The following is a 27,148-nucleotide window of genomic DNA, read 5'->3' as shown; positions in this document are numbered from 1 at the left end:
TTATTACTTTTTAAGTATCGGATTTTATTTTAAAAAATTTCAAATGGTACAAAAATGGAATAATTTATTACGAATACTCACAATTTTCGAAATAAGTACATTGAAAAGTGAAAATTCATCTTCCAGAATTTAGATAAGACGATCGACTAAAGCGCAACCTCGAAGTCATTCGAGAATGTACGGAAAGGTCGAGTTTAACTTAATTTTGGTGTGTTAAAATATTACCAGGGCGTAAATGGGGTTTCGAAAACAAAGCGCTAACATTTATACAAAAATAATATAATAATGTTTTTTATATAAATCTTGTACATATGTAATACTGGAAATTTTGATGAAGATCTCTTATCCACTCATCACCATTCGCACGAAATCTGAAATCAGAAAAAATGATAGATAAATTATGTATATATGTGGGCAGTAGGGTCTATTCGGACCCAAACGAATATGTAATTTGCGTGGAGACTTTATATTTACCACTCGTGTTCAAAATTGGCTCAAATTATTAGTGTAATTAATAAGATTAAGCATTGACTATAGAAACAGTTTTATACAACAACCATACAAGCTAAAATGAAACACACATGGTATAGAGCAGGTGTGTCAAACTCATTTAAACAATGGGCCATTAACGCGACTGGTAAGAGTCACACGAGCCACATCACATTTACAAATTTTCTTAAAATTATAATTTGAAGTGAGAATGCAGGAATAGATAGGGCAATTAAAACACATTATGTAGTTTGGTGAATTCAACAATATGTAATTGCTATAGTATTGCTTTTATTTAAACATTTATCTTATTTAATGTACGTATTTATAAAATTAAAATTAATTGTTTTTACTGGTAACTTGCCAGTGCTATCTTCCTCCTCCTAGTTTTCCAATATTTGGATTCAAAGACTGAGAACAATCTTCATTATGGCAGATAGATGTTTATCAGTTAATCTTGATCTGTAAGCCGTTTTAGGGGTGATGGAACCTATGACATGTTGGGACAATCAAATGGCACGTAAGGTGTCATACAATTATGGTTTACCACCCATTTTTTTTTAATCATCTTCTTTTCAATCAGCTTGTTTACATTTATTCCAATTAAAGCATGTTCGTTTCATTTCTTTAAATATCGTAATTCAAAGTCCAAAACTTTGGCACAGAAAAATATTTTTTAACAATTATGCTCACTGTATGGCACACAGACTCAAAAAGGTTTGCCACCCCTGGTGTAGAGCCTTCAGTATATATTTGAAATGGTTTGCAGGTAATATTAAAACAGGTTTATTTGGGTAGTACTTGGATTGTATTATGACAAGTGTTTCAATACATTTTTCAAAATTACAGATAAATACTATCTATCTTTTACATAAAATGTTAAATTTTTTGTTTCATAAATTTATATACAGCCAAGATGCAAAAAATACTGGAAATGTACCTGTACTTGAATATCATAACATAAAATTCAGCAGTTTAAATCATGTGTAAAAAGATATTAGGTTGTATTATCAAAGTGTAAATTATCTGTGGATAAAAAATGTAATTTTTCAAATCTAAGCAGTTATGGAATTAGAGTGGAACCTTGCTTAATGAGCATAATTCGTTCCAGAACCTTACTCTTAATGTGAAACACTCATTAAGTGAAACAATTTTTCCCATAGAAATTAATGTAAAATACTATAATGCGTTCCATGCTGAAAAAATACTCAAATACCATATTTACCTGCGTATAAGACAAGGTTTTTATTCATTTTTCACTGCTTCAAAATCCTAGGTCGTCCTATATGTGCAAGCAAAGGATTATGTACATTTTTGCTGTAATTTTTGTGAACCGTGTATAGTTCATGCTGCCATTATAGCAGAATGCTATCAAGGTCAAGGTGAATGTAGCTTTTAAAGAGATGATCCAAAAATAACTGGTCACTTAGCAATGATTATAAATGTAGTTATATCATATTTGTTAAATTGGTATTTTTAATGAATATTTGTACATTATGAATAATTAAAAATAAACTTTTTCTTGTCACATGCATTATAATCTTTTGGTTTTGCTACATGGGTATCAGGTGCATGGAAAAGCATTATTCAAAAGCTGATAGCAGTCATTCAAGAAATACTGCATTTTAAATTCACTTGAAGGATCTGAGGACGATGCTTTGTGGAGTAAGAGTGAAATAGAGAAGAATTGTAACGAAGCTTCGGAGGGCGAGTCTGAATAGACGAAAGGTGATAGCATCGAGAAAACATGGTTGTTTGACTTAATACGGACATTTGATGATAATTTATTTGTGATTAAATGAAATAAAATTAAAATTGTATTAATAAATTGAATTTTCTTTATTTTGATCTTTAAAGTCACACCTCATCCTATATGCGAGATCATCTTATATGTGAGTAAATATGGTATTATGTATAATGTTTATCCAAAGAAAATTATACAATATACATTGCTAAGAAGCGTAAATCATCATCTTTTCTTCTAGCATAAAATGAACCAACCTGGAATGCAAATTAGATTTACATTCCAGAAAAAAAAAAAAAACACAGATAATAGCATGATGGAGCATGTGCACAATCTGGGATTCCCTCTCCTCGTCACTTGTTATGCAAAACTTTGCTTGTTAAGAAAGTAATTTTTTTTAAATTTGATTTGCTTGTTATGCAAAACAAACACTCATTATGCAAGGTTCCATTGTATATGTACACAATTTTACAAAATAATACTCTCATCTTTAGAAAATTAAGACACTATATAATATAAGCGAGCTATTGTTAAATCATTTATAACAATTTATTAATTATATCTAATTGCATGTTTGGTTATTGCTGCTTAGCTATTTGTAGTGTGAAATTTATACATTATCTCATTTTGGTTGTTTGGAAGGAGCTGAAAAAGATTCTGCTAGACTCCCATTCATATTTGATTAACTTGTGCATGTATTCTCTCATTTATGCTAACCAACTCCGTACATAGATAGGAGAAATTAATTTGCTATATAATCCATAAAGAAGTCTCACATGAATAAATTGTCTGGTAAAGTGGGAGATGGAACATGCCATCCCAAGAACCCAGCCTAGATCCCTCAAAGTGACCTGCATGCCATAGCTATCTAGCCACCAATTTCATAACATATTTGTAGAAAATTTTGACTATAATAATTTACTTACAAATAGTACATACTACTGGCATCTAAATAGATAAAGAAATTTTTTTTCATTGCACGCAACTCTAAACTGAGATACTTTTTTTTTTTTTAAATGTTAAGTAACACATTCAAATGAAACTAAGTAAATCTTAGAAAAACTATCGATAATTAGAGAGGTTGTGGCCAAAATTTTCATCTTTAAAATGTGAACATCAAATGTCATGTGCTGCCATCTTGTAGTCCTAGAAGTTTGACAATGGTGTTTGAAACGTCGAGCATAGTGAGTAGAAGTTCAGTTTAAACGTCTGCATTTTTCTGTGTTTTGGATTATTATTTTAACAAAATATGTCATAATTTTGATTATTTAAGCATTTGTGAATAACATTGTAAAAAAACAGATGATTTTAATCCAGAAATTATTTAATTATTCAATGTTTTTGCAAGTGATGTGAAGTGCCTATAGAATTTTTATACATTTGTGTTCATAATAGCTTATCATAACACTGTAGAAGTAGGCTTGTTCTTTCATGGCATCTTCTACCATCAACAGTATAAAGTATAATTCATTTGTAAATTTCTAAAAATAATTTCCCAAGCTGCATTCGGATTGTCATCTGCATATGGATTTATATAAGCACTACCTCCCTCAACAAAAGTATGTCGCGAGAACAGGCAAAACACATTGAAATTGTCCTACTATTATATCATATGGTAGGAGACATGGTGCTAATTAAAGTCAAAAATAATTATTTAGTGTTATTAAACATCCTTTAAATATTTTAAAATAGCTTAATTTGTTTATTTACCTTCACTGGTAACCTTTGTTGTTCTTAAATGTTTCTGCAATTTTTCAACAATATCCCATGAATCAGTGTGCGACGTGAACGTGTGGTGCAACGTGTTTTACTTGGAATTCAAACATCAAACATGTACTTCTGCTTGCCATACAAGTTTAAAGTTTGAACTTCGTCCGTAACCTCTCTATTATATCACAAAAATAACTTTCAATTTTTCATACTAATTAATGTTTTAACTCTATTATGTAATCATTTATATTAATTTTTCATAGTGATGAGAATGGCAAATATGTTGATCTCCTATACTTTTACATAACTTGGAAGAGATGCTTGAACAATCCCATGCAAATATTTTTCAGATATAATAATTCAAATTAAATATTGCAAATATACTCAATAAATTCAAATCTATTCTTATCCATTCAAGCAATGATGTTTTCATTTTTGGCTCTCTCCATCCTATGGGCTCTAAAAAGACCTTTCTTGAGATCAACAAGGCCCAAAATGGGGCAGCCAGTTAGTGAGGGATGTGGCCAAACATTCAAGACTGATCCTAGGGTTTTCTGGGTCCCTCATAGGGGTAAGGCTGGCACCTATACTATATCAGCAATCAAACCAGCATGGTGTTTGTATTAAAAAACAATCACAACTGTTTAAGATCAAATTGTTTTTGCAAGACACAAAAATGAAATTTTAAGAAATTGCATAAGTAAATTAAGAAATATTAATCGATTAGATGTTACAATAGGCTAAAAGATTGGCAGGTTATTTAAATTGTTAATTATTAATTTCTATTGAGTTTCTATAACTTACACACCTTCATAATGAACATTTCCCTGGGAATCTTCTTGTCCAGTCAGCAATTGTTCAACTTCATCGTCTGTGAGTTTTTCACCTTTAAAATAAAAATGCATTATTTAGCAAAACATTAAAAATTCTTCAAAACAGAACTAAATATCCCCACAACACTTAAGTATGGAAATACACCAAAATTCCACTTTGAAAGAAGTCACAAAATTATTTGTTTAAAATTTTTATGCAACAATGTTATGTTTTCAATATTGTCTATTCTAACATATGTTAATGTTTCAATGCAGCATCTTGACAAAATTATAACTAAATCTCATCTATATATATAATTGAGACAAGTTGATAATGATGATGATGATCAGTGCAGAGCCCAAACGGTTAGGAGTTGAAAGTTGAAATTTGGTACACAGTTAGGGTACGTCACGAAGATGCACATCAAGAAGGGATTTTTCGAAATTCCTCCCCACAGGGGAGAGATACAGTATTAAGGCTTAACACTTCCATTAACAATAAAGTTGACTATAACGTAAGGTAAGGTAAGGGTAAGGTTGACTATAACATTTTTCCCGACCTTTCTTCTTTAGAACATTCGATGAAAACCGAACAATATAATTAGAACACGTTGTGAAAATCGAACAATATTAGAACATTCGATTTTCAAATTTAAACATTAGTTCGATTTTTCTCGATCTTTCTTTAAAAATACTTAGTTCGTTTACTAGAAAATTATGAATGGAATGTAGCAACAAGCGACGTGCAGAATTCATGGGTGCTGGAAAAAAAAAAGAAAATAAGAGAAGCATTGCAAAAATTTAAAGAAAAGAATCCTGAGGCAAACAAAAGAGCTGTAAAGAAGCATTTTGATAGGAATCCTAGTGCTAATAAAGAAGCTGTAAAGAAGCATTTTGATAGGAATCCCAATGCTAATAAGGTAGCTGTCAAGAGGCATTTTGATAGGAATCCTCAGGCTCATAAAGATGCTGCAAAAAAACATGCAAGCAATAAACACACAGTAAAGACCTTACAGTCTTTACTGTATGTTTATTTGTACTGTATGTTACTGTAACTGTATGTTTACTGTATGCTTCCAGGCTGTGCAAGCATAAAGAAGCTGTAAAGAGACATTTTGATAGGAATCCCGATGCTAATAAGGTAGCTGTCAAGAGGCATTTTGATAGGAATCCTCAGGCTCATAAAGATGCTGCAAAAAAACATGCAAGCAATAAACACACAGTAAAGACCTTACAGTGGGAAAACAAGGAATGTTCTGCTTTTCAATACCGAGCTGAAACTGATTATGCTGATGATGAGAATGTGTTTATAGGAGAGATGAATAAAATATGCAAATTTTGCAGTGCCAAAAAGTTTAACGATAAGACACCTCGTATGTGTTGCACTAATGGAAAGGTTATGTTGCCCAGATTCAAAGAAGCACCTGAGCCTTTAAGTAATCTTTCTTACAAAATAAATGAATCAAGTGGCAAAGAACTGCAAAAGGAATCAAAAAATTTTTTAAAAAATGCAAGTATAATGGATGTTCCCAAATGACTTCGTTCGAGCAGTAAGGAAGTGAGCAAAGGGAATTATATGCCAACTTTTAAGATCCAAGGACAAATATATCATAGGATTGGCAGTCTTTTGCCATCAGAAGAACGACGACCTGTATTTCTTCAAATATATTTTGTAAGCAACGATGAAGAAGAGGTGAATATTAGGTGCAATAATTCCACAGGAATGGATAAAAGATTAGTTTCTCAAATACAAAAGGCTCTTCATGAGCATAATTCATATGTCAAAGAGTTTAAAGCAGCTATTGAACGATATTCAACCAGAGAAAATTTTCAAATTGTAATTAATCCTGATAAACGACCTGCTGGTGAACATAAAGGACGATTCAATTCACCAACTGGAGATGAAGTTGCCTCAGTGATTGTTGGACAATCTTTTGAAAAGCGCGACATTATCATTCAAAGCAGGGATAATAAGTTGATGCGCATTCCTGAAACACATCGCTCTTATGATGCATTACAGTACCCATTGCTTTTTTGCTATGGAGAAGATGGGTATGTGTTAATATTCCTCAACTTGATCCGATTAGTAAACTTCCTGTTACAAAGACAGTATCAGCTTCCGATTTTTATGCGTATCGAATTATGATTAGAGAAAAGTCACAGAATCGCATACTATATTATAAAAAATTGTTCAATCAGTTTTTGGTTGACATGGATGCAAAAATTGAAACAGAACATCTTGGTTATATAAGAAGAAACCAAACCAGGTTGCGAGTAGAAACTTACACGCATCTCAAAGATGCTGTTAGTAAAGCTGATGCTGAGGTTTCTGAATTGGGTAAAATGACTATTTTACCAGCAACATTTCATGAAGGTGATAGGTATATGCATGAGCGAACTCAGGATGGTTTAGCATATGTACGCCATTATGGAAAACCAGATCTTTTTATTACATTTACATGTAATCCAAAGTGGAGCAAAATTAAAGGTAATTTGCTCTTTGGCCAAGAAGCTCAAGATCGTAACGACTTAATTGCGTGAGTCTTCCATTTGAAGCAAAAGAAATTTATGCAACTAATGACTAAATGTGCTATTTTTGGAAAATGTAAAAGCTATATGTCAACTATTGAGCAGCAAAAAAGAGGTTTGCCTCATAGTCATAATTTATTTTTCTTAGAGGAATCTGTTAATCCTAATGATATTGACATGATTGCGAGTGCCGAAATTCCAGATCCTGAGAAAGACCCTGAGTTATACGAAATTGTGAAAGCACATATGATTCATGGCCCATGTGGCTCATTCAACAGAAATTCTCCACGTATGAAGGATGGATTTTGCAGTAAAGGCTTTCCCAAACCATTTTCCAAAGAAACACAATACGGTTTTGATGGTTTCCCAAAATATAGAAGACGATCAGCAGAAGATGGTGGATTTACAGTAACTTTAAAAAATAATGTACTTGATAACAGATGTGTAGTTCCATACAGTCCAGTGTTAAGTTGCACTTTTAACGCACATATTAATACGGAAATATGTAATTCGGTGATATCGATCAAGTACATTACTAAGTACATTAACAAGGGTTCAGACCAGGCTGCGTTTGCAGTTGAAAATAAGTATGACGAGATTACGAAATATGAAGTTGGGCGCTATATCAGTAGCTCTCATGCTGCTTGGAGAATCTTAGGATTTCCTATTCACGAACATTTTCCTCATCATGCACCTTGCTGTACATCTAGAAAATGGTCAAAGGGTCTATTTTACTGAAAAAAATCTTCAAAACAAAATTAGTAGCCCTCTAAAAACAACGCTTTTAGCATTTTTTGAGTTGTGTAAGGTTGATGATTTTGCCAAAACGTTTTTATATAACAAAATTCCAGCATATGTATTGAAAAATGGTAAATTTGTAAGAAAAAAGGGAATGAATATATCTAATCACACTGACATTAAGAAAGATCATAGTCATAGGTAGAGTTTATACAGTACGCCTGAACAATGCAGAATGCTATTATCTTCACATGTTGCTGCATGAAGTAAGAGGACCTACATCATTTTTAGATCTAAAAACTGTTAATGGCACAGTTCATCCTACATTTCAAAACGCATGTAGAACATTAGGATTACTAGAAGATGACAAGCACTGGTAACACACACTGGAAGAGGCAAGTCTTTGAGATTCTCCAAAGAAAATTCAACAGCTATTTGCTACAATGCTAATGTTTTGCCAATTGTCCCCTATTGTTCTGATCCCCTAAAATTATAGGATAAATATAAGGATTATTTAGGTGAAGATGTTAAGCATCAATTGAATCATGAGTTTCAGGAGTTGAACATTCAAACTGATATGAATGAGGTTTACAACAAGTGTCTTTTGCTGCTACAAGAAACTTTGTTTGAAATGGGAGGATTGCAAACAAATGAATATGGACTACCAGAGCCTCAGCGATCAAACAATAAAATTCAAAATCACGACTATTTAAAGGAATTGGCGTTTGATGTAATTGAGGAATCAGAAAAGGTGTCCAAAAATGAACTACTGCACAATGATGATCAAAGAAAGATACTTGACGAAGTCATGGATAGCATTAATTCCAGAAAAGGAAATATAATATTTTTAGATGCTCCAAGTGGAACTGGAAAAACTTTCTTAATAAATCTGATACTTGCCAAAATAAGAGCAAATAAACAAATTGCCATTGGCGTTGCGTCCTCTGGAATTGCGGCTACTTTAATTGAAGGTGGAAAAACGATCCATTCCGCTTTTAAATTACCATTTAATTTAAATTTTTCGGAGACCCCGGTATGCAACATATCAACACAAAGTGCAATAGCTCAAATATTGCGGGAATGTAAGATCATTGTCTGGGATGAAGTCACCATGGATCATAAAGGAGTTCCATGGATCATAAAGTTGAAGCTTTAAATAGAACACTCCAGGATTTACGACATAATAACGATGTGATGGGCTGTGCAACGATTTTGTTATGTGGAGATTTTAGGCAAACACTACCTGTTGTACCAAGGGGTACACAGGCTGATGAGGTGAATGCCTGTTTAAAGTCGTCCTCTTTGTGGCTGAAAATTAAAATACTTCATTTGAAAACTAATATGAGAGTTCATTTAAATGGAGATGCTAAGGCAAAAGTTTGCAGATTTACTAATTCAAATTGGAGATGGAAAATTAAAAGAAAAAGAAGGTTATATTACCATTCCTAAGGAGTTGTGCAAGTTAGCTGGCGATTTGAAAGCATTAACTAAACACATCTATCCAGACTTAGTAAATCTGCGAAAGAAACTGATTTCGTGGCTGAAGGAGCGAGGAATTTTATCACTGAAGAACGATAGAGCTCAAGAAATCAATCAATTTTTATTACAAAAATTTGACGCAGATGAAATGGCATATAGTTCTATAGATTCAGTTGTAGAAAAAAAAGAGACTTTAAATTATCCCGTTGAATTTCTAAATACTCTAAAGCCTTCTGGTATTCCGTTCCATAAATTAACTTTGAAAATTGGAGCTCCTATCATGTTACTAAGAAATTTGTATCCTCCAAAACTATGTAACGGTACGAGGCTACAAGTTAAAACACTACATAAGAATGTGGTTGAAGCAACTATTATTACTGGTTGTAACGTTGGTGAATCAGTATTTATTCAGCGAATTCCTTTGATTCCAACTGATTATCCATTCCAATTCAAGAGGCTTCAATTTCCCGTAAAATTATGTTTTGCTATGATGATTAATAAAGCAGAAGGACAAACTTTGAAAAAAGCTGGAATAGATCTGAGAGAGAATTGTTTCTCGCATGGTCAGTTTTATGTTGCATGCTCCAGAGTTAGTTCTGCTAAAGATTTGGCCATTCTTAGCAAAGAAGGCAAAACAACTAACACCGTATATAAAGAAGTGCTGTGGAATTAAAATTAAAATACTTCATTTGAAAACTAATATGACGTTTTTTGCCCGAGCAACGCCGGGCTTATCTGCTAGTATTATATTATTATTATAGAATACTTTGACAAATGCAAAAGTATCTAGCATATTTGAAGTTCTTAAATTTGTCAGAAATTTATTTATAACAACAAACAGTGAAAAATGTGCAAACTCAAGCTATAATAGAAAAAATTCAGCTAATTCAAATCTGTAATTAATTTCCAATTTCCTTAAAGATCAAACTGAACAATTCCAAGTTAGAGTTAATTAGAAAAATACAATCATGATCTGTAAAGACTTTGCTGCATAAGACTTTCATTTTAGAATAAATTTATTGAAGTGGATAGTCATCTTTCTAATTTACTTAACCAATTCTTTATACAATTATAAAAGAATCCAAAATTAATCAATTAAAACTTAATTTATATATATACATACCCAAAGTTGTCAACAAGTGACGAAGCTCTGCAGAACATATGTAGCCATTTCCATCTTTGTCAAAGTGACGCAGGCCTTCGATAAAATCTTCAGCAGTATCTGTGCTACGATTCTTGTAAATAGTTTGAAGAATGGGAAGGAACACTTCAAATCCAATACGCTCATCTGTGAATTTATAAATAAAGTAATTAGTATTGCATCATTGGATCTATATTTGAGTAATCACAAAACAAATAGTAAATTAAAACAACAAACTTGGTAATCAAAATTTAAAAGTTAATTTGTAAAACAGTTCAAAATTATCCAAAATAAAATTTTATAAAAATTACTTATCAAATCATTTAATAAACAAATCTTTTTATAATAAATTTGTTAATTTTCATAGTTATTTTTATTATTATTACATAATAGATTTGACAACTCCTTAATAATTATGCCTCAATGTTCCATGTTTATATGTAAAATTTCTTTTATCATTTTCATATACAGCAGCAATACAACATATTCATTCTTAATTCAAAATGTAAATAATTGAATCTGAAGTATATAAAAAAAAAATCATTCTTGGACTTCATAAATTACTTCCCCCCCCAATTTTAATTTTTTTTGAGATGTTTGATTCAGTGAAAGTCTAATGCATCTTTTCAATAAATTTTATTTAAATATGATCAAATTTACAGATAAACATATTAAACTTATTATATAGCAACAAGCAAATATTTGTCTTGTTAGTTATTGGCAAGGAATTTAAAGATTGTTTAAAAGTAATTATACTGGTGTAAAAGACAAATGGTATCCTGAGATTTAAATATAACTCACAGAGGTTGCTCTGAAAAATTTTAAAAATTACCAACCATTTTGCCAGTTTTCATTTTTTTTTCCACTTTAAATTATTTATCATGACCAGTTTTAATTACTAGGTGCTGGGAAGTGTTATCAGTTTGGCATATGGAAAACAAAAGTAACACCTTAAGCTGTCACTTACAAGTTAGCAATAGGAATAATTTTCTAATGAATAATTCTGAACAACACACTTGATCACAATGTTTAAACAGTATTTCACACGTTGTCATGTCAAAATTTTTGCTTTAGTCGACTGAAAAAAAGATCAAAGTGAAAACAGTCACCCCAAAAAAATTCCCCAAATTTTCTGTTTGTCAGTTAAAAAAATCCCCAATCTAGAAAACATGAATTTCAAAACAACCATTTTAGAAGTATTAAATTTCATGCCGATTAGTTAGGTGGGGAAAAAATACATAGAGCTGCACAGCAAATGTTTTTCAATTGATAGAAAGTAGTGATGTAACAAATGTTCAGTTACTACTCTGTATTCGGCCGAATACCAAATATTTAATCGTTATTCGGCCAAATACCGAATACCTAAAAACAGGAGTAAGAAATAACAAAAACACAGTAAATTAATCATTTTGGTAACTTTTATTAATGCTGAACATTAAATTATAATTATTAAACTTAATAAAAATAGCATCTAACTCTAGTATTAAATTATTTCGTAATTAAATATTATTATAGCCTTTATCTATCCAGATATCTTATGGTATTGATGGCATGTAAGTTAGACTGTATCGGGCATTAATGTTATTGTTTAGTTAATTATGTTATATTCGTATTTGCGTATATTTTAATATTTTTTACGGTATTTTAAAATGATTTATGAAACGTTTTATTGAAACTTGTTGTATTTAATGAAAGAATTATTTATTTCTAGAAGATGAGTAACTAATATATAATTTATTTTATATATAAAGCAAAGAATGAGCATTTCTCATTATATATAAAAGATAACATTTGAAATCATGTTAATTTTAAAAATATTGACAAAAACAATAGCAACAAAATATCACAAAACTTCACAAATAGAAACCTCACAATAGTATATTTGAACTGTTCCACAACTGGGGAGAAACTAGACCATATGTCCCCACTAAAGTATATCCTTAGGGTACTATTCAGTCTACAAATACATAGTAAAAACAAAAATTTTAGTGCTTAATTAAAGAGTTAAGAAGATCAATTGTAAATAAAATAACTTATAACTTACATCTAAATACCAACAACTGCCGAATCATATCGGGCTATTTACGGCTATTACATAAATTATAAACCAATTTGGCACTAGAGGTAGACGTTAGGCACCATCTCATATTAACTTTAATAATTATAATTTAATTAATTTAAATAATTTAGACCTACTGGAAGAAAAAATCATAGTGACAGCAGGCCAATAGAGAGCAGAGTGCGCGATCCTTGCCATAATGTGGTTTGCGCGCCAATTTTCGTACGTGCATTAATCAAGCCGAATAGTGTGGCCAAATATTCAGCCATTCAGCCTGAGGCTGAATATACTGTTTGTTACATCACTAATAGAAAGCTAATTTTTTTGCAAAGCTTGTTTGAAAAAGATGTGAATATATTTTTATTTACATTAGAAAAACGGTGCAAGATTTTCAATATTTAATCATATTTTAATAAAGTTTGTAATGTTAATGCACATTCAAAAAGCAAGTAAAAACCTTGTGAAGTTCATGAAAATCTTTACTATTTTTTTTTAAATAAGATATCATGCACAAAAAGTCATTTGTGACAGCATACAACTTTTGCCATCTTAAGGTAAACACACTTGGGCAGAAAAACAGAGCAGGAAGAGAAAATCCATCTGCAATATAAGTTACAGATGTCTGCCTATCCATCTTAGTGTGCACTTGTCCATAACTTACAAATCAGGTGCTCTGCTTGTTCCATCCATCCATCCAGAATGCATTTATTCTTAAGGCCCACAGGACAAGACAAAACACACAAGCAATTTCTAAAAACCAAAGACAAGAATATGAGGCAAGGCAGATGTATACCTATACTCTATTACTGCAGGATCTTTCCAGAATTCATTCCAACTGGATTTTATGTATGCTTAATTCCTGCAAATATACTGTAAAATAAATTGAAATTTCCTGGTACATAGATTGTTTTTAAAAAAAAATATTATGATTGAACAATATAAGACAAATTTACAATTAGAAATATCTGGAAGCTTGCTATTTACCAGTATGTGCCTTTCAGTCTGACAACTATGAGATACCAAAATATAGCAAGCATGTTAAATTTGAAAATAAAAAAATTAAATAAAAACTAGACACTAAAAAAATAAGACAGATTAGGAAATAGTTTTATTTGGGTAGCTGTTGTTGTCATTGTAGAGTCAATTGTCATTGCAAAGCTCAATTTGGACAAACGTGATAAACTTTATCTTTTGACTTGCAACGTCATAAAAAAGAAAAATCATTCCACACTAGCAAGGATTTTTTACTGATGGGCCAAGTAAATCCCACAATGCTTTATATTAAGTGTCTTGCTAACTGTATTTGTTTTATATTTTCAGTAATCCTGTGGCCAAATATGGAACAATGGAGTTCTGCTGCTCTTAAACATCAAGTTTTATATATGCTAATGGCTTTAAAGACTTTTTCATCCTAATATGATACATCTCACTTGTCTTGTACATACAGTGCATCTCATTGAGGAACAAGTTAGAACTTCAAGAAGACATTCCTTAAGGGTCCTCTGCATATACAATTATGTAAAGAAAGACTTCCAGGATTCCACAATCTATCCTCATAAGGTGGGGGAACAACTGAAAATGGCAGTGTTTACTTCAGTAAGAGCTTTGATAAAAGAGTAAGCTTTTAGCTATTCTTCTAAAATCTGGAAAGGGTAAACAAATAATCAAGTTTTGCGTTACACTTTCAGATTATTGATGTGCCGAATGAAGAAATGTCAATGGATATCGCAGCTTTTGCAGTTCCTAAAGCAACCAACCAATTGACATACATACATAAAAAAAAAATATCATTTCTCACTTTCAGTTATCAGCATTAGGAAGCTAGAAATAGCTGAATTGGCATTCTAAAATTTAATGAAAACAGAAAAAGAAAAATTTCCAATTTGAGTGTAATTTCAAATATGGAGAGAAGGAAAAAAAAACTGATCACTATCTGGAAGAAAAACCCTGGATATGATATAGTTAAGACACATCTGTTGCCTACTCAAAGAAATAACATATAACTTTGCATTTTCTGTGACTGCTAAACTTCACCTACTTTTAAATTTTCTCCAGTCAGTTTATGTGATGTTGAATGCTTGTTTTCCGCATTTATAAACAAAGCATATACAAGTGTCAACATAACAGTTGAATATATGAAACAGCTTATTGTTATGTACTGTAAAGGTCAACATGAATAAAACTTCATACCACCTCTTTCGCTCCCCAAAAGTATGATTTTAATAGTGTTTGCCACTTTTTCTTGGCTAAAACTGCCTAAAAAGCCTTTTAAAGTTTTATAATATCTCTTATTACAACAACAAAGTATTGATATTGATGTGATAATGGGAGAGTACAGAAAAGATTTTAACTTAGTTCACATCTGACGACTTCATAACAAGCTTCTTTGAGTGTTGCGAAATTTTTTGATACCCAATAATTTATTTAAACTACAAATAAATTATTGGACATAAGTTGTCATATCAAAGTACGCTAGTTAGGATGTTAGCTTCAAAATACAATTAGAAAATTCTGAAAAAACATTGGTAAGAGACTACATCTGTCAAAAACTTCTGTTAAGTTTTGCTATTCTATTGCTATTCAATATTATAGTATGTTACCTAAAGATTTTCTTAACTGACCTGCAGGTCTGAACTTTATTTATTGTTCCATTTTCCATCAGAATTTGTGATTTAATTTTTAGTAGTTTATTCAAAAAAGCTTTCTAAAATAGTAGTGAGAAAGAATATTTAATCTGTGACATATAGAATCACATTCACGAGTCATGAGTAATCAATTCTAAATAGGATATGCAAAAAACTATATCTGAATATTACACAGCTTTCAGTTCAACCATTGTCAATGGCACAGCAACTTGCAATATTTTTTACTATTGAGTTTGTGTTTATTATGTACTTATAGTTTGTATTCAATCTTAATATCATCATCATAATTTTTAAATGAATACTATAAAAATTAAATTTACCAGCTTTAAGTTGATGGCAGCACTTCTTTACTTCTGCTTCAGTCGGATTTTGTCCAAGAGCCCGAAGAACATCACCCAATTGGGAAATGCTGATCTTTCCGTCTCCACGGTTATCAAAAAGTGAAAATGCTTCTTGAAACTCTGAAAAAATTTGTTAGTTTTGTTAGCTAGTAATTATAGATTTACAATAATAATAAAATAATAATTTGCTATTTTAAACAAAAATAAATTTAAGTTAAAAAATTTTAAAAATTGTCAATTTATGAATAACCAAACTAGACAGGCAAATGTTATCACTTGTCATATTATGCAAATAAAATGAATTCATTAATTTAGACATCTGGATTTAAACAAACTGAATTCTGCAATTCATTAATGTTTTTTGTATTCCTGTTATAAAATTTAAAAATTTTTAAATTTAGTTTTTAGAATTAAATACAGAGCATTAAAGCATTAACATATACTTTATATAGTAATGATTACATCTATATTGAACAACAAAAACTGAATATGAAATTCTGACATGACATTCATGGAAACAGTTTTTTTACATTTGTTTATTGCATTTTGTATTGGTTGCATTTTTTTTACATTTACAGTTACATTTGTCTACCTGTTTTATTTCATAAAATTTAAAAATCTTGAAGCTACTCTTAAGTTCTTCTAAAATAATTTAGAATCAAATGCATTAGAAAGTTTTAATTTGTTTTTTTGTAGTTCAAAAATATTTGAACTAAAAAAAGATATTAAATAATTTATATGTAATCAATATATATTATAAATATAAGGGTGCAATGTGCGTGCCACTAAGACTTAAAAACAAGTCCCGGTACGATCAAGGGAGTTATATGGTGTGGTAGCCCTCTATCCTCCATCCATGAAGAAGGTTCCCGTTTTTACCTGAAGGGCGTGCTGTTGAAGATATAAGGGCTGGAAGTTTCGCCCTCTAGAAATTTCTAGAACAGTCCAGAACATTTGAGAGCATTCCACAACATTCCAGAATGTTCCGGGATGTTCTGGAACGTTCATGAACATCCCAGAACACTCTCGAATGTTGTGGAATATTGTGGACCATTCAAAGCCTTTTTTGTATGGGTGGGACTACCCATTGGTGGGGGTATATAAAGCAAGATCCGTCATGGGTTTGAACGTCAGTTTCTTATCAGTGATAAAGGGAAGAACCAAAAAAGAAGTGAAAATTCCAAAGTAGTGTAGTGAGTGAATAAAAAACAAACAGTGAAGTGTGAGTAGTCAAAGTGATACAGTGACTGAATATAATCCAGTATAAATGCCATGCGTTAAATCAGTGGGAAGCCTGTATCTACATCTGGGTTAATATTTCAGCCGTCGTAAGATTTTTTCTTTATAGGTGATTAGTTTTGTGTACTATATTTCAATTTTGTTTGTTTCTTCTTCGAGAATCTGAAAAGAATGTTTCAATTTTATGTATTGTTACAAAAATAAACTTTATTATCGCTTACGAAAACCCACGGGAAACGTTTTTATTTAGAAACAAACATCGAATTTTCAAACGTTGACTCTACGTACAAGCTAATGGCTGGAAAGATACGGAAATTCATTCTTTACGTAAGCGAGAGATTCGTTTACATGGAGTATTATTTATGCCGTAACCAATTGGATTCCAGAGTCTACGCATGTGGAAATTAACCAGTGTAACCGCTATGACTGGCTTATGCCTTCTCGTAAGAACGTAGCACATTCGACCAGATGCGATATATCCGGGCTTGGATGGCCCAGGATATAATCTTATAATTCAGATGGGTTGATCATAATATTAATAAGTGCAAAGTCCAAACGGTTAGGAGTTGAAAGTTAAAGTTTGGTACGCAGTTAGGGTACATCACGAGAATGTACACTAAGAAGAGATTTTTGGAAATCCCCCTGCGGGGGAGAGGGAGAGGCTTAAGGATTACCCTAAAGAACTCGGTTTCTACTGTACTATTTTAGATGAGGATTTTTGCGGGAAATGAAATATACTTTTAGACCTATCTAAAAGTTCTCTAATACGTTCGGAAGAGGGGTAACCTAATTCTTGCACTCGGTAAAAACAGGTAAAATCAGCTATAATGTAATAATCTTAATCTTGGCTATGGTTACTTTGCCTGAGCAATGCCGGGCTCATCCACTAATAATTAATCCTAATGTCAAATTTCCTTTGACAGATAATACAAAATGATCTTCCAAAATGAATGCCACCATTTTAAATTACTGTAATTATGTTAATTACACAGGTTGTCTAAAAACAAACTGAGCATTTGCTCTAGAAATACAACTAGATGGCACGACTAGTATCAATGGTCAAATTCAAAATTTTGAACATATATATCAATCGTGCATCAATAGCATTTGAATTGTTCATAACAATACTTTGTGTGGCATGAAATGTAAGGGTTATTTTGCAACCCTTGTCAGAAAATTGCAAGGGAGCAATGTGCCAACATTAACTTCTACATAAAACTAAAGAAAACTTTTACCAAAACATTTAAGTTACTGAAACAAGTATATGGGGATTATTGCCTATGCCAAACCCAAGTTTACAACTGGTTTAGTCAATTCAAAAATGGCAGAGAGTCATTTGAAAACAATCCGAAAAGTAGTCACCCAAAGATGTCGACTACAGTGACATTGATAAAGCATGTCAAATATTAGGAAAGGATCCAAATGTGATCTGTAGAATGTTGGGAAAGGAGTTGGGAGTGTCAAAAGGACACCATCCACATAATTTTACATAATCATTTAAACAAATGTAAGGTCTGTTCCCACTTTGTTCCACATGCATTCACCGAGGAACAAAAGCAGGCGCACATTCATCATGCTCAGGAAATCATCAAAATGGCTCGCTGCAATCCAAATTTTCTCAAAAATACTGTCATGAATGATGAGACATGGTGCTACCAACACAACCCATTGACGAAACGTCAAAGTTCTGTGTGGAAGTCATCAGACACGCCTGTACCAAAAAACTGTTTCCATAAATTGCAGGTCAAGACTATGCTCACCTATTTTATGACTCCAAGGGTATCATGCACAAGGAATTTGTCCCAAATGACCACAATGTTACCAGAAATGATTATTTGGGTATTTTGGAAGTCTTTGGAACCAAATTTTATGCATATAGCCAGAGTATTGTGCTCAAGGAAGCTGGACATTGCTGCACAACACACCCTCTCAAAGAGCACTGCCATTTATCAATTTTTGGCTCAAAAAGGTATTGTAACTCTAGACCATCCACCCTATCCTTCCAATCTGGCTCCCTGTGACTATTTTCTGTTCCCTAACTTAAAATTCCAATGAGACTCGTTACAAGGACATTCCCGAGACTGAGGCTGCTGTGACTGCAGTACTGAACCAGGTGCCAAAACAAGAGCTGAAAAAGTCCTTTGAAATGCTCATTACTCATTCTGACGTTGTGTTGCTGCAGAGGAATCTTATTTTCAATAAACAAACATTTTTAAAACATATTGCAGTTTTTTTTTTTCTTCCTAAAGAAAAAGTTTGGTTTCTTTTCAGAAAACCTGTGTATTATCTGAGGTGTATGCAACACACCAATTGATGGAGTAACCATCCAAGTCATCTTCCATCCGCATTCAAATGTCTTGTCTACTACCTTTAGGAAGTGCCATAAACAAAAATGATGACTGAACTGAAAAACACAAAATGCCTTCTCTGTTGTAAAGTCAGAATCACTTGTTATTGTGAGTAATATGCAGGAGCTATAGAATCATGGCTGCTACAAAAGGAGTACATATGCCATAGCAAGAGTAGGAAGAATTTGAATATCAGCCACATGACAAGAGGTGCACGTTTTGAAAAATTTTAATGCACAAACATGAAACTTGAACAGTTTCCAGAAGTTTTAGTATACATTGTAACATTCTTGGATAATAATTAGCATACAGATTAACCCATTTATAATGTCATCCACAGGACAGGCAATTTTTCGACGTTATAACCAAGTGTCGTTATCTGCGGGGTCATAATTTCAGTCCCATAAAAAGTACTAAGTGTGTTTAAGAATCTATTATAAACTCCATTCTAATTTAACATCGTATGTATGTATTACCGTAAAATTATTTCTTAATGGTAACACAGTATACTGTATCTATTATGATGGTAATAATTTATTATCGTATGTATAAAAATGCAAACTACATGTTTAAATAAACTTTATTTATGTTATTATGTCTAAGTTTACATCGATGTAATTAAAAATTTCAAAAATTACCTTTTATAAGAAATTTCTATTTGTCTTAAGTTTCAATAATGGCGGAACTTTCGGTTTAGAGAATAATGTTGAATCAAAAGGCAACAAACGGTTAAATTAATGTATGCTAATTAAAAATAATTCAATTATTTCTTTATAAACTATTTGATATAATATGTTATATTAAAAATAATAGAATATTTAACAGTTTAGCATAAAGTAATTTAAAAATGGGTATGTAATAACCGATTGTCACATCATTTAAAAGTGGCAAATTTCACCCCACCCAAGTCAGATGGAGAGAGCACCACCCACAGTCATTCTAGGAAGTGGACTCTGACCCTAGGACTGACAACATAGTTTTTCTTTGTTAAATAAAATTTGTAATCTAATTTTGTAAATTTGTGAGTGCTTCAAATATGACATTAAAATGGGGTTTTATGTCGTTACAAGTGGGTTTTTTTTAACATTATCTAGTATAGTAAAATCGTGGGACTGATAAAAATTTGATGTTATATTAGGGTTGTTGTTACATCCGATGACGTTATAATCGGGTTAAACTGTAATTACAATAATTTAAAATGTAGCGTTCTTTTTGGAAGACTATTTATATTTGTGCCCCAAGAATGGACTTTAGACATCTTGAAATGCTGAAAACTGATTTTTTAATGATTTCTCCAATAAATAGGTCTTTTTGTGATCTTAAATAATGGTACTCTAATGAAAAATAGTATTTTTAATAAAAAAATAATGCTTTGTTTAAATTTGCCATAAATTCCAATATTAAATTCTACAAAACACAATAATCCTGTTGCAATTCCAGTATAATGTTTTCTTTGTAAAAATTAACAAATTTTTTCTTTATAAAGCTGCATTACATTATATTAATGAAGCATGAAATTCATTTACAGCTTAGCATTTTACATTTTAATTATGAAATAAAATAAATTCTTGTCTAAATATCCTTTTTGAATCTTAAATTTAGGAATTCAAAGCTTTGCTACTTTCATTTTCAGTACATTGGTTCTGAACATGAATAGTTCCCACTTAAACAGTTTAACCAAAAACTTTAGTGAATATAAAATTAATGCTAATTGAAATGTTTTGAAAACCTCCATATTTTCATTAATAAAAATAAATTAAAAAAAATGAAAAAATTTTTATCTTATCACTTTTATTCTTTATAATTTCTAGAAAAGTGATAAGTTCACAAAAGATCCAATACAAGTATAACATTGCAAACACTATCCTGATAGAGAGGTCATTTTCATTTTGGTATTAGATATTTTTAGAGTCCATTTGTCTTCAGATACAACTTTCAAATTTTTGAACATCTGTAGAGCTTACAAATACTAGAATGCATCATTTTACACACTGAAAATATTAGAACTTTTTAACCAAAAAATTTTAAGTTGTAAAACTTTATCTCTCTGCATTTTATACAAATGAGAATAAACAGGAAAAAAACTCAAAGAAGAAAAACTTTTGCATTGTTTGCACTGTCATTAATTTTTTGCATTGTTTTTTTATCTTGATTCTGATAGTATCTAGTATCTTTGTTGTTTGCTGCTCTGACTTACCGTCCTCATCAGCAAAACTCATGAGCCGAACCCATCCAAACTCACATTTTTGATTTATTAATGTAACTTTAAATCATCCCATAGAGATAGGATCACTCTTGATTTAAAACTGAAGTTTAAAAAAATTTTTTGACAACAAGGTCTGAATATTTATGAAATTTCTCAATTACTGCTTAAAACAGTGTTAATGGCTGGATGGTCAAGACTGTTAAGGAATCAGTCCAGTGCTCCAGGAAACCAGGGGCCAAATTCTGGTCACTTATCTCTCGTCTCTTCTTTCACCGACGAAGGACGTCAAAGCAAGAGACAAAATTTGTCTCTCATACACAGTGATGATTCTGGTCATTCGTAACGATCTCATCTTTGTCGTTATGATCCTATTCGGCTGATTATACATGTTCGGGTTATCTGTGCGCACAACACAGTATAGAATTTTAACCAATGAAATTGTAAACTTTTCGAAAATGCAGAGTACATAATCATAGATCACGTGGCAAGGAAAGCACATGTTCAAATAAAGGACATAATTTCAATGAAGTTATGTTTTTTTGTTTTATAACGTTTTTACAGATTGTAATGTCAATTTGTTTCTTAACAAATAAAAATTTTAATAACCTAAGTTAGAAAAGCATGCATACTTAAATATTTTTTGAAATATTACCATCTAATTTCTCCTTAACTATCTAAGTAAGATTAACATCATATTCAATAGTTCAGTAATTGATGCAGGATAATTTTTAAAAAATGGAATCAGTGTAAGTAATGGAAAAAAATCAGAAGCATTTTCTCTCTCAAAATATTTTTTGCCAAGATAGGGAATGTTTTGTAATGCGATCGTACAAGCACGAGTAGCATCAAGTCATCCATATTGGATATAACGAAATTGAGGCGAAAGATGATAGACTGGTCTAAAGACAACTATCCACTCATCTCTGATAAACAAGAGAAGCAAAGAGAGAAAAAGTTGTGCAGAATCTTGAAGTTTGCAAATGTTAAAAATGGTTCAAAAAATTTTGGGCAGGGAATACCAGCCTTACTGATATGTCACAACAAGGAAGATGCTTCTGTGAGCAGCTGTTAAGGAGAATCCACTGTAAAAAGTTGAAAGCTCAATTCAAACACTGAATGAGATGTTTGGAATCTTATCAGAGCTGTAGAGCATACCTATAGGAGCAAAAAAGTCAAAGGAACCATACTTCTACAAGACCCTTCGCGAGATAGTCCCCCAAAATCAGGTTGCATGAGATTGTAAGTCACATCACTCTGCTAAAACTATTGCGTTTAACTATTTAGTCCATGCGAATATGCTGGCTTCAAGTAGCCCACTCGACTGTTTGTGGAGTACATTGATGTTATATAGTTTTACAGGGGTGTGGGTGTGGAGGCCACCTCCACCAGATGCCAAGGTGCGAGCAATAGCGAGCACCGAAGCACACAATTATATGCAGAGTGTCATCAAGGCTTGCTATCGCTCGCCTTGATGGTGGAGGGTTGCACATTAAAGTATGGCTCTTTCGACTTTTCTATTCATACAAGGGAGTCTACAGTTCGGGCGGGTCAAAAAACCCCTCATTTGAAGCTCGAATCTTACCAACCAGTGTTCAGTGGTTTTATTTGTTTGGCCACTGGTGGGCAATTGGAATAAATAGAGTATCTTATTAATGCATCTGAATAATAGAATATCAATGAAGAAACAAAGATTGTAAATTTAACAAACATTTAAACCATTTTCGGTTGTACTATAGGACTTCCTACGGAATTTTGGGACCGAGTATATATTTGAACTCGGGACCGAGACGAGTTCAACGATACCCTACTTTTGGCCAGAGACCAAAAATAAGAAAGTTATGATATTAACAATTTCTTGCCTTTCACAATGCACTGCACTTCTACGCCATTTTAGAATTTTCCACTAGATGACGTTCGACTGTTTGTGCTCCCGACTGAATTGACAGAGGGGAGTTGCCTGCAGGCCGTTCAGTGTTTAACATCACTAGTTATTGATTCATGGTTGTTCTTGAACAAAAGAAGAAAAAGGAAACATATAATGAACTACAAGCAGTGCCACCTAGTGGAAAACTCTAAAATGGCATAGAATGCATTGTGAAAGACAAGTAATCGTTAATATCATAACGTTCTTATTTTTGTCTCTGGTGAACAAGTACTTAGAACACTAGCAGCAAGTAAAGGAAACTTAATGAAACTAAAGGAATTGATGGTAAGTGTAATAGATCTACTTGATCTATAAGCTCAGTGGATGCACTGAACAGGGTGCCCCTTCTTGTAGGGAAGGGTACCCTGCTGTCCGAATACTGTCTGAATGAAGTCTAAGATAATTATGAGCTAAACGACAGAGCAAGCATTAAAATGCAGCATGAGCTGCATATATGCAAAAGTTATGCCAAGTTAGAGCGTTGGACCTAAGGGAATGGATGGGAGCCTGAAAGAAGTACCCGGCGGTCCAACTGAAAGATGTCCAAGATTACCTATTGGTATGAGACCAAACCTATGATTAAGGCATAGTCTCTTAAACCCTGTAGTGCCATTAGGTGGAGCAGGGCAAGAGTTTGCTTTATGAGGTCTGGTCCAAAAGTAGGGTATCGTTGAACTCGTCTTGGTCCAGAGTTCAAATATATACTCAAAGTCCCGAAATTCCGTAGGGAGTAATCTATATAATCCTCCCATTTTCTCATGCAGTAACAAAATCATCATCCATATATAAGTAAACAAACAAAAATTTATTTCTGAATATTCTAAAATTTGTAATTTAAAAGTTGTATATGTCAACATTCTTCAAATTTGATCTCTTTTTCAAATTCCCATTTAGAATCTGATCATGTTCTATGATCTAATTTTTTCCATTTGTCTGCCCAAAGATGACAATGCACCATCAAAAGCACTTAAAATTTTTCAATTAAATAAAAACAGTGTTTGTAATGCCAAACGACAAATTTTTTGGACTCATTTTACAGTTTGGATCAAGTGCACTTCCAGCTCTTTAATGAAAATCTCGACAATCAAAACAAATTCATATAAAATTTGAATTTCTTTTGTAAAATAATTCAACGTTGAGATCTTTACAAATAAGATGCAAAGTTTGAAGTAATCAACAGTTAAATCAATGATAAATAAGCATTCACACAATGAAATATCCACATTTCTGTACATACCATTCGATATATTAAAACTTTTTATCACTAGTAATAAGCATATCATTCAAAAAATGACGTCATACAAATATTTTAAATTGTATTAATCAATTACAAATTTTAAATTTGATAGAAAACCATATAAGGCAGTTTAAAAGCAATATCCAGTCCTCCATATCCAATTAAGGGCATGGGAGTGGCTTTGATTTCAACAATGAGGACAGACAATTACTTTCTTTCAAAATTTAACTAAAAATGGCTTGAATATTACAAATGTAATTCAACTACGTACAAATTATTTTTCACACGTAATTCTGAAAATTTTAAAAGTAATTCTATAAGCTATCGAACTCGCATTTCGAAGAAATTCACCAATAGTCGAATTCGATACAAACATTTTAAAAAATTTATCCTGCGGAATTAATTTCGACTTACCGGCAATCTGATCGTCCGAATATGCGGCCTGAAACATTAAAACGATATTTACATTATAAATATTAATTTTAAAACGGTAAAATTTTCTTTAAAGTGATAAACGGAACTCACCATGGTCAGCGGAAAACACAACTACCAACTTTTCGAAACACTTTTCTAATTACGTCACGTTCTTTAGAGGGCGTTACTAAAAATGAGACCAAACGATTCTAATTCGTTGATTATTTTTTTTTAATTATAAATATCTAAAATAAATTTAGCAAATTTTAATATATTAAAAGCAAACTTAATCATTTTAATAATAATATATAATTAATTGTCACAAAATCGAAACATCGACATCAGTTAATATCACAAAAATATTACGGATTCGTCTAGCTGTCCGTGCCAAAATCATCAACTCTATGATGCGTAATTTTCTTACGTGCCTACCGAATTTTTGGGAGCATATTATTTGGTATTTTAAAGTATTGAGAGAACCTTTTCAAATAACCAAACTATAAATCAATCTACATGCATACATACTAGAAATCCTATAAATTCTTTACGAAATACGAAAAAATATATAAAGATATATTGGATATTAAATTTTATTTTTTAAGGTGACCCCCTGGATTGAGTGACACCTGCCAAGAGTTGCCCAAGGAACGCCCTAGTCTGGACCACAATGGAAACAACTGGGTAATGAGGTGTGGGGCTAGAAGCCACTCGTGAAAATTTCCTAAGGTTTCGATCCAGATCCGAATGCGATTACCTCACAACGGCAGCCTTACACATTGGATGTGTTCTTTTATTCCTCCGCGTAACTCCTCGCACGCGGCATCCGTTTAAAAATTCCTGCGGAATGCGTTCCTATATTCCAGCCGGAGTGGGTGCTGTCGGACGTCAAAACGACTGCTTGTAGTCAGCAGCGCCGCTAGCTGTTTGAGCGCCCGTGTGCAATACCGATTATGCCGCCCCTGTTTAAATACGACTATCTACGCTAAGCTTGCCAGCAATACCAATTTGCCGCCCCCTGGACGTGCCGCCCGCGTGCGGTGCACGCCTTGCACGCCCGCTTACGGCGGGCCTGCTTGTAGTAGTAGTTTACCATGGAAAGCATCATGACGTCCTCCGTGGATCGGATAGTTTCGTTTCAGTGTCCATTGTGTAGTTTTATGAACGAAAATTTAGAAACTGTAAAAGCGCGAATTCATACGGTGGATGTGTCGTCTCGAATTTTTTCTTGGCTACTTTGAATACTCTGTCGGCAAGACAATCCATTTTATAATTAAATTTTACAATTAGGACCCTTGTTTTAACTTTTCTGTAAAAAGCGCATATTTTAAAATCGTACATCTCTCCATCATGGTACTATCGATAGTAAGAGCGCCGCCATAGTTTTATCTTTTTCACCGTCGTTCCCAAATACCTACAAACAGCAGTGCAGGTCAGTGATGACGGAGACGCGGAGCGACCACTATTAACGAACTCATCCTTAGGGCTATCGAAAGCTTAGTACGGAGCCTCAGGGTAGCGCTGACCCTTTTTGCCTTTTTTAAACAAATGAAATATATTTACTTTTTTAATAAATGGCAAAGTATTAAGACCGAATGTTTATAACAAAAAAAAATCAATAATACTAATTTATAGGAAAAAATACTACTACAGGCCCTTGTTTTTTCTGAACTCGGAGAAAACTCCCGGCTCCTCTCTCGACGGCCCTACTGACACTATTTCGGTCAATCTGCTGTCAGACATATCTCATAGAACGAAAGTATCAAGCAATGACAAAATTATTCCTCTAAATTATTTCCGACTTATAACTAATAATCGCCCGAGTAGAAGTGTGTCGGGTTTTCTATAAAAGAATCCGAATCTAAAACTATAATCATAGTAAAACACTGCGGTTAAATATTCGGGTTCGGGTATTTAATAGATTTTTCGGGAATTTTAGGAATTAATCTCCCCCCCATATGTCGAGCCCATTAAAGATTAGACAACTGATGCACAACGGGGTCGACATTCCATTATATAACACATGGCCAATAATTACGGTACAAAATACAATATAATCCTAAATAGAAAATTATTCGCGGGGTCATCCAATGTTA

General features: G+C 32.4%; 1 protein-coding gene across 2 annotated transcripts; it reads right to left on the bottom strand.

Moving 5' to 3' along the window:
• Positions 1–25,242, bottom strand: Mlc-c (Myosin light chain cytoplasmic). Of its 2 annotated transcripts, XM_067284794.1 has the most exons (6): positions 25,167–25,242; positions 25,056–25,083; positions 15,667–15,807; positions 10,625–10,789; positions 4,752–4,829; positions 1–371 (listed from the first exon to the last, which is right to left on the bottom strand). In XM_067284794.1, exons 1-6 carry the CDS (start codon positions 25,167–25,169, stop codon positions 343–345), a joined length of 444 nt encoding a protein of 147 aa, XP_067140895.1. In that variant the 5' UTR covers positions 25,170–25,242; the 3' UTR covers positions 1–342. The 2 variants fall into 2 exon arrangements, with proteins under 2 accessions (XP_067140895.1, XP_067140894.1); XM_067284793.1 differs by lacking the exon at positions 25,167–25,242 and having other exon boundaries at positions 25,056–25,092.
• Between the last annotated feature and the right edge of the window lie 1,906 nt (positions 25,243–27,148).

This window comes from Centruroides vittatus, unplaced genomic scaffold, assembly GCF_030686945.1.
Source record: "Centruroides vittatus isolate TY-2023 unplaced genomic scaffold, ASM3068694v2 scaffold_1444, whole genome shotgun sequence".
In the NCBI taxonomy this organism is placed as follows: Eukaryota; Metazoa; Arthropoda; class Arachnida; order Scorpiones; family Buthidae; genus Centruroides; species Centruroides vittatus.
The sequence above is the reverse complement of the archived record's forward strand: the minus strand, read 5'-3'. Positions and strand labels throughout refer to the sequence as shown.